General features: G+C 42.6%; 1 protein-coding gene across 4 annotated transcripts in view; it reads left to right on the forward strand.

The window, feature by feature from the left end:
* RIPOR1 (RHO family interacting cell polarization regulator 1) overlaps positions 1–9,455 on the forward strand; it is a 1,579,345-nt gene extending 1,569,890 nt beyond the window's left edge. For 2 of the 4 annotated variants that reach the window (XM_085639402.1, XM_085639401.1), the window contains exons 22-23: positions 3,117–3,177; positions 8,776–9,455. In XM_085639402.1, coding sequence (XP_085495528.1) covers positions 3,117–3,148 — 32 coding nt within the window. In that variant the 3' untranslated portion in view covers positions 3,149–3,177; positions 8,776–9,455. The remainder of the gene's footprint in view (positions 1–3,116; positions 3,178–8,775) is intronic. The other 2 variants (XM_085639400.1, XM_085639399.1) reach the window with 1 other exon arrangement.
* The last annotated feature ends 267 nt before the right edge of the window (positions 9,456–9,722 follow it).

Consider the following 9,722-nt stretch of genomic DNA (forward strand, 5'->3'; position numbering starts at 1 on the left):
GGCACTATTGCCTGGACAGCCAAGTCCGGAGAGATGGCCACTTTGGCCGTTCTGTTCTCCAGGACTTTCTGGTGTGATCTTGGTTCGCAGACCCACCACCGGGGTTGGTATTGCTGGGGTATCTATTCTAAGGTGAGGAATCTAACTAACGTGTTTCTTTCAGATGAACAAGTTACTTACCTTCGGTAACGATGTAACTGTAAGAAACATTAGTTAGTTAGATTCCTCACCGACCCACCCAGCCTCCCCGTTCTGCGAACCGACATCTAGGGTTAAGGTTCTCCCTTTCAGGGCCCTAGATTTTTTGGCACCAGTGTCGGTCTCTTGCATGGCTCAGCGTCCCTGGCGCGGAAAGCTATGTACAAGAACTGACGTCAGCGCGCGAGAACGGCGTCTAAGTACTCCGACGATGTCATTCCGGCGCACGACGCCAACGACGGACGCGGAGCCGCAGACGACGCCTAGCGACGCGCAAGGGGTATTGCTACAAAAAACTTTCCGGATCCAGTCTGACGCCTGGGGATATTCTAAGGTGAGGAATCTAACTAACTAATGTTTCTTACAGATACATCGTTACCGAAGGTAAGTAACTTGTTCTTCAATGCCTGACTATAGATACTCGGACCCTTTGTAAAGCCTTAAGAGGCATGACAGAACCTAAAACTTCTACCAGCTAGGATAAACCCAAACAGACATCTGCTATCAGGATGAATAGGAATACTGAAGAACACGTTTTTCAAATCAATGACAGAAAATCATTTAGCAGAAGAGGGAATCCTTGTCAAAAGAGCTGTGATGTCCGGAACCACCGGAAACTGGGGAATCACTACTTTATTAACTTCACGCAAGTCAGTCACAAAACGATAAACATCTTCATGGTCATCAAGAGAATCTGAGGGCATCCGCTTAAGAATGGGAAGGATAGGGCTAATAAAAAATATTAGCCATTGTCTTCTCAACCACTCTCCTCATAATCAAATCCTGCCCAATTTGCAAGAAGGCCCGGTCTCCTGCCTGCGGTATTTTATATTGAGGGATACAAGGCAAAATAGCACCATCCTTAACGCGTATCGAAACAGGCAAAATCTGCAACAGTCCCACGTCTGTGTCGCCTGTTGCCCACAGAGTGGGTGGCACATCTTTAAATTCAACAGGAAAGTGCACATCTTTGGATAGACACTGCTTCGCGCACACCACATCCGGACCCATTGTCATATAGACACCTGCTGGGGAACAATAAATCGTAGCATGCAGTTTCTTTAACAAATCCAAACCCATCAATTTCTTACCACAGTTAGATATCAGCCAAAATTGCGAATCCACAGTGAAAGGACCGATAGTCAACCCAAGGGGTCTGAAATGGGGCTTACAACCGGTACACCAGAAAAACCTACTGGAACATTATTATTGCTGGACAGAGCCGCTTCAGGGACCGTATTTCGAGAAACAGAACTTTTTGTCGCACCTGTGTCTACCAAAAATTCCTTAGTCGAACCTTGCAGTTCCGCTGTGACATGAGGACCACGCAAGTCCACAGGTATCAGAACTGGTCCCCCACTCTGTCCCTGGCTGGCCTAGCTGTAAGAAATTCCTGTCACTTCATCCACATCATAATCATCGTGATTGTACTGTCCATCCCGAGGATCATCAAAGTAATTTTTATCCGAACGACTCTGTGAGGCTGCAGCGTTCTGAGCCCTGCCTGCCCCACCAGCTCCATGACCCCTTCCCTGAGAACCTCGTCCTCTAGGGTCCGCCACCTTCTGCAAAAGCACAGGACACTCTGTACGCCAATGTCCCTCCTCTTTACAATATGAACTCTGATTCCGACACAGCATTCGGCTGCCTACTAGTGCATGAAAGCTGTTGGGCCAAACCACCCCGTCCTCGACCATTCCCTCTAAAGGCCTGCTTCAACAACACCTTTGTCTTCAAATCCTTGTGCTTTTTCTCTGTCCTTTCCTTATCCTCATTTTTCCTATGGTCGTAATATTGCGCCATATTCGAAATAAAAGAAGGGGAAGATGTGGACCAGGTGCATTTGGAAACCTGCAGTCGAGTCGCAATCTCAGGAAGCAGATTAGAAACAAATCTATTAATAAACAACCAGACACCTCCCTCAATAGACAAATCCTGCCCACTATAATCCAGAATCACATCTTCAAACCGGGTGAAAAAATCAGACACACTCTCATCTTTATTCTGGCGACAAGCGGTTAACTTATCCCAATCAATCTTCCTCGGTGGAATAAGAGAATGCATATGTGTGATAATGCGGCCTGGTAAAGCAAGTGTCTCTGCCTTAGGCTTATCACTGGGCTTCCTCTCCTGATGCCATATTTTAATTTGATCCCATGTACCAGTCCCTTCAAGTGTTGAGTACTCTTTCAACATGGTCCCTTCAAGTATTGAGTACTCTTTTCACATGATGAGGTTTCTCATCATTCTATGATTTCTTGTCATTATTGTTACACAGATTTTTTATCTTTTTTGGCATACTGTTCCTAAACTCTCATAGTTTTTGTAGTGGCTCCGGGTTGTGGCGCGGAAAAGTTTCACAAAAGAAAACTGACGTCAGTACGCCGGGAGGGGGAACTTATATGGCTCCATTGACCTCACTTCCTTGGACAACGTCAGGACGGAGCCGGGCGACGTCTCCCCCAGGCGTGCAGAGGTACTGCTGGGGAATAAGATTTTCTGGATCCAGTCTGACGCCTGGGGATATTCTAAGGTAACAAATCTGCGGCTAGACTGTGTCTCTACCAGATACATCATTACCGAAGGTAAGTAACTCGTTCTTTAAGTACTCAGTTTTTATACCGTGACAATGGAATCCAGGATTCTCTTTCATTTTCTGTGTGCAATCTCACCTTTGGGCACTTTTAGAGGGAGATCAGCATTCTTTATTTTTTTATTGGGTGTTTTGTGTTTTATACTATTTTCCACCGCTGTTCACCATTTTTTCTGGAATAATTAGAAACACATACACACAAATCACAAATAATCACAAACACATTTGGATCAATTCTCTTGTCTTTTCTTGCTCATATTTTGGTGTGCGCACATACAAATTGGTTTTCTGAGATTAATTTGTATCTCATTTGTCATTATTGCAGTCTTGAAAAAGCAATTGACAAAATATGCGTAGGCTGCAACTTGTTGTACACAAATTTGCAAGTAAGTGTAATTGTTTGGAACGGCTTTGGAATAAAACTTCAAACTTACAAATTAACTTTCTTACGATTGTTTATGTAATGGACTGCATGTTATGTGTGCTTTGGTATCCTTTATTTCCTCGTCTGGGAACATAAACTATTGCTTAATGATCAACTTACACCCTAGAGGGTGTAGGATACCATGTGAGCACTATTATTTATTATCAAGGATTACTATAGATACTTGACTCGGATTTTAGAGGCTTCATATGTGCGATTATCTAACCATAGCTACCAGAGTTTTGCGTGTTTGACAACTTTTGGAACTGGCAGGGATCCACAAAATTCCTACCACCCAGGCTTCCCACAATTGACCCGATAAAAACACTACCCCACTTTTGTGGCTGGGCCTATTGCTCACTGTAGAAACAGAACAAACCAGTGAGTCCTCTAGAAGGACAGAAGTGGGGTACCAATTTGTATTGAGATGTGTGGGAAAACAGATAGTAAAACATTTTGTGTTATCAATTGGATTTTACCATATGAATTGCTGCATGGTTGATGCAAGAAGAAAATTATTTATAAGCTTCAGCTCAGTTGTAGGCTCTGAGTTTCACTTGTTTTTTGCAAACATATAAATCCTATTTATGTTTGTGGCTAGAAGGGTCTTTCTGAGATAATGATGTACTGCTTTTGTAAATTGACCATCGTGACAAAAAAATTGCAGATTAAAACGTTGTCACAAATGACTATTTTTATCTACTCATTTTCATTTTTTCTCCCATGGATTACACACTTTTTTCCACCATAATCTGCAAGTAGGTTGAAACCACAAAAAATAGGAAAAATGGACTATAGTAAGTCAAACAAGCTTTATTCGACAGTTAGTCATAAAAGCGAAATACAAAACATGTTACTAAAAGAGTAATTCATTACCATTGTGCAAAGTAGCTAAACATGAATGAAACTTATTTAACATAATGCAATTGGATCATCATAGCTTTTTTTTTGTTTTTAAATCCGTAAAAATAGTAGTAAAAAAGCGTTAATAGCTATCACTAGGAACAACCACTAAAAACAAGCACCATTAAAAATTCTCTACTACAAGGTACTAAACTTTAATCCTAACATTTGGGGCCAGCATTACAAAGCTAGATACATTTTTGACCAAAATGTAATTGTTAAACTCCAAATACAGGTGCAAAATAGCATATGTTAGGTGGAAAGGGAGTGTTACCTTATAGCCCATGACCAACCTAAATATTTTGCTACAGCTGTTAATGATTGGGATAGAAGTGTTTGTACGTAAGATTCTTCCCGCTTCTTTGCTCCTTCTGGTTCCGAGTAATTTATAAATTGGCACAAGCCATGCCTGATGAGGAGCGGCATAAGCTGAGCAGACAAACAGTAAATGTGCCACCGACTCCTCTTGGGTCTGATATAAAGGACATATATTGTCACATGATTTAGACCACCTAGCTGTAAAAACTCTGGTGGGCAATGAACCCACCCTAAACTGAAAATATAATTTTTTGTCATTTGGTTTAGCTATTATGTCCCAGTATGGCTCTAAGTTCAGAGTCAATTTGACTTCCAAATAATTCCCTGTCAGTGTTGATGACACACTGTTTCTTAATGTTTTGTGCGTGATCATCTCCCAATATTTTTCTTTCAGGATCTTTTTAGAAGGAAAGAGGGCTGTATCTGGTTCTTCCCATAGTGTCCTCATACCTATGCTTATTAGGGCATCTCTAATTTCTCTCAACCATCTTATTTTGTGATATGTGTCAGCCCTTATTATGTCCAAGAAGCCTGCAACATAGTGATTCAATTATGGCGTGATCCAAAATCTGCGCCAGTATAGTAAGGGGCGTAATTTAGCGACCTCAGCCAGAGGCTTTCTTCCTAGATCGCACAGTAGGGGACACACTGGTGTGCTTTGGGGGAGGATTGTGATGTTGCTCATAAACCTGTTTTCAGTGATCGTAAGGTTGGACAGGTTTTCATACCCCCATAACTCTGCTCCATAAAGTGCAGAATAGACCACCTCCATATTATACACATGGAGCACTGGACTAATTGGTTTAGTCAATTAGGTATTATACTCCCGGTTTAACACTCCAGACAATTGTCGATGCTTGAGTGTAGTCAGGTCAATTTGTTGCTTCCATTTTAACTCCTTCCTGCTAAGGGTGAGTTCAATGCAGCCTGTCAGCTGGTTGGGAGAAGAGAGTCTACGCGCCTTGATGATATCCCCCCTAATCACAGAGCAGCAGCCCCTGACATGCCTAATTAAGTGTATGGCTTTGTTTGTTCGAGAATCCGCGTGCTCAGTACCTTTGCTGGTGTCTAGCTTGGGGACGTTTACCATATAGATTCTATGCATGCTGTATGCATTGTCTGTATTCTGTCCCCCCCCACCCCACATAGGTGCTACTCCGATGTTTTTGAAGCTGGGGAGGGTAAGTCCCCCAAAGGATGTTTTTTTGGTTTTCCTGTGATGGTCGGGTTTACAGATTGGTCAGCAGTAGCGTTTATGTTAGTATTGTGCGCCCATTTGGGGGTAGGTAATAATGGTGGCAATATTTTGGGCTTCGCTATCTCAGAATACAGCCAGTCACCTATGTTTGCGCCACTGTTTTGAGGCTTAACATTCTCTCTCTCTGCGTCAGACGTTTGGCTAGGTGGTAAGGGATTGTTAGGTCGGATGTTAGTGCATTCAGGGCAAGAAGGATTCTTTTTTATTAAAAGTCTAACCATCGTGGATAGATCCTCAATAACCGCTTTCATAACCCCTATTTCAGCCCTTAACGATTGCACCAGCTCAATTACCTCCTGTGGGTCTGCAGTGTGAGTCTACCGAACTTACTGTGTTTACTAGGGGTGCCTCAGGCACCTGGGGCGTCGCTTCCTCTATGGCGTTAGATAACACCGTAAACCTATTTGTGCATACGATTAGAGGGTCAATGTGATGGGGATTATTATCTTCCAATGTGATCGGAGAGCTGGAAAGATTAGTGTCTTCTACTGTGATCGGAGTGCTGGGGCGGGATTTGCAGGTAGAGGGAGCAGCCATCTTTCCCTGATTCTGTTCCAACGCACCATTTTTTGGAGCGGACCCTTTTTTGTGTGTTTTGAGGAATATGTCTGGGATAGCAACCTGTTGGTTTGGGCAAACACTATTGGCTTGTGTAGGTCTAAATGGGGCTTGATTCCTACTTGCTCTCACATTTGATTCAACTGCTGGTATATCCTCGCACTCCTTAATGGGCGTGTCAATTCTGTCCATTGCACAGTTGTTACCAGCTTGTTTGGATACCTTCCTAGCTTTTCTTCCTTTGCGCAGTCTGCCACTAATGCCCTCTTCGCCTCTGCCCCCACTGCCTTCCATGGACTTTCTTTTTCCCATGATTCGAATGTGTAACAAACGAAGAAACAATTAAAAAACAGGCACCAGGGCTAGGGCAGAGTCTAACACCACAGGCTGGCCAGTATATAGTACATTAGACCATGCGCCCGAAAATCTATACGATGATTGGCAGTCCGTAAGGATAGTGTTCGATTTCGGCGATCAAGATCCAGCTCAGACCATCACACAGAAGCAAATGAGGGGGCAACAAAGAAGGACGCACAGTACCTTTATAACAGGAGGGGTATCACCGGTGTAGTCCAAAACCCAAGTGGCAGGAAACAGGGTGGTGGCCCAGCCATGCTTTTTCCGGACACTAACGGGCAAGAACGGGCCCGCCCTTGGCCCGGGCTTTGCCTGGGCGTGTCCCGTGAAGCAGGAGCCGCGAGTGGATTTATGCGCGCAAGATGATGTCAGCGCCTCCGGGCGCAGCAGGGCTGTCTGGGGGCTGTAGTCCCCCCCCCCCGTGGAACAAACCGAGTGCAGGTAGAGAGGTGCGTGGGTCCCGCGAAGCGGGAGCCGTGAGTGGATTTATGCGCCTCCGGGCACGCAAGATGATGTCAGCGCCTCCGGGCGCAACAGGCAGCAGGGCAGTCTGGGGGCTATAGTCCCCCCCCCCCCCCCCCCCCCCCCCCCGTGGAACAAACTGAGTGCCGGTAGAGTGGTGCACGAGTCCTATAGTCTTAGAGCCTGCCGTTGCGGACTGTACCGGCCATTAACGGCACGCTCCAGCGTTACCGGCCTGAGGGCCTTTAATATCGGGTAGAGCCCGCTATGGAGTGCTCTAAGGCTATTTGAACATTCCTCCGATAGAAGCCAGAATGTTTTAATTTGTAAAACATAGGCCTCACGGAGTCTGAGGGGATTGAAATACCCTCCTGCTCTGTGAGGCATTTTGTTCACAGCAACAGCAGTGAGCAAACATTGGAATGTTGGAGCTCCAAGCTTCAACCGGCCATTAGAAGCCCGGATCACTACATTGTTTTCAGTGGAGCTCCCAACATTCCAGTGTTCTAATACTTCTAAGAAAAATGCCAAAACTTTAGTAAAAACGTTTTTGATACAGCTCTTCTTGTTCCTGAAAGCTGAGAAATTGTGATCCTAACACAGCAAATCTTTTGTTGATGCCATTAACAGAAAATAAACACACACTTTCTTGCACAGCACTTATTTCCCATGTTAGCACTGGGGGTGGAAAAGCCTCAGCAGTTAAGGGGTCAAACAGATCGCTCACTTAAAGTTTAATTAAATATGTGTTAGATAAAGGTACATGATGTTCAGCAAACATTTACTATGTTTGTCTTTTGTGGGAATGGCAAGAATTGAGCAGATCCATCTGGAGCCAAAGTTTAAAGTGGGGCACGTTTTCATATGATAATAACTTTAGTGCTGTTTAATAAATCTGCAGGAAATGTGGCTGTAACAGTTTAAGCCTTGTGCAGACAGACTTTGCACTTAAAACTCTACACATTTGAACTTGGGTCTATAACATGAAGTATGAGTTTCACAAAACCAAAAAATAAATCAGAGATGTACAATGACTTCAGCCATGCACATCAAGTATCACCGCCAAAGCATCAGCAATTAACAAAATGAATCCATAGACGAACCACACAATAAACACATTTTTATTTGATATAATTATTATTTCACTCCAACTATGTTTTTTTGTATATGCATGCAGTAAAAGTTGCCTAATGGATATGTTTCCTAATTTTCTTTTTTACATTTGAAAACAAGGATGTTATGTCTTTTGTGAATTCAGAGAATAGCCATGGTGAAGAAGTAGGATTAAAAGTAAACATAGTTTCGTAATTAGTAAGCTTATATAGCACAATTTGCAAACTAAATTGTTTATGGATATTGATACCATGTATTTATTAGCCTATATGTGATTGGCAGCTCAGTACACTGGCTGAAATAGAAGTCTCTAATTTTCAGTATAACATACATTTTAAGCATATTAATAAACTTTCTGACATTACTGGCTTGTTATGGTATTAAAATTACAATGATTCATGAATTCCTGTGAAAATGCAATGGTCTAAATTTCAACTCTCTTGCTGATGATAAATAGATAACATTTTTGCATTTTCATTGCCTCAAGACACCAAGCTTGTTAAATCTATGTGCAAGACCAGTGTTACAAGTAAGTCATTTTGTATTCTTTTGTATGTTTTCTCTCTCACTGATTGTCTCTTTCTGTTACAGGGGAGGACGGAAAATTGGCATACCGTCACCTGGAGGATTCCCTTGATGGCTTGCCGCAGTTTTTTGCTCCCAGTGTCATGGCCAGCACAGCATTTTGAAGATTTTCTAGTGAAAGGAATTAATGGTCCCACCTATGAACTGTGAATTCAGTTCTAAACGACACCTCCTTGATCTTGTATCAGTATTAATTATCTTTCCATGTGTAGATGGAGCCTGTACAGAACCACTGAGTCTTTCTGGGGAATGAGAGGATATGTCACCTTGAGGTGTGTTTTGGGGTCACTTCGATTCTGGTCTCCTATTTATCTAAATCAACCTAAAAGCACAACCATGTTACACTTTCCCATATGTAAATGTTGCCCTCATTCTTGTTCACTTCAGAGGCTACATTTTCTGATAGTGGCATTGTTTGTGCTTCTGATATGCATGTACCTTTTGTTTTGAAGAAAACATTACAATATGCTTCAGATTTTTTTAATAATAATTTAGAACTCTCACACCCTCCATCCCCACCAAACATATTTTCGATCACTAAGCGGCACCTGGTTCAGCTAGATAGCTAACTTATTTTTAAAGGTTGTCACATTCACTTTGCACTATTATGAATTTTATTACTCATTTTATCTTTTGTATGAATAAGGTCAAAGTGACTACGCTCAATAAAATTGAATAAAACTAAATTACTTATTTATCTCCTTGGTGTCACTAGTCAAGAAGATGCTCCTGTCAATTAAGCCTGCTGAACAGGTTTTGTTAAAGATAGCCTGTCAGTGAACACCCACTAAGGGGTACTTGCTGAGACTCCCACCATAACATTTGCATGTACAAAGTTTATTTGGGTTGCTGGAGATCACACAAGATTACAGGACGTTGCACAAACCTGGTAATGAATATTAAGACATTAACAAAATTATCAATCCTGTACCAATAGCTTGTGTTGCACAGGT

Source organism: Triturus cristatus, chromosome 12, assembly GCF_964204655.1.
Source record: "Triturus cristatus chromosome 12, aTriCri1.1, whole genome shotgun sequence".
NCBI lineage: Eukaryota > Metazoa > Chordata > Amphibia > Caudata > Salamandridae > Triturus > Triturus cristatus.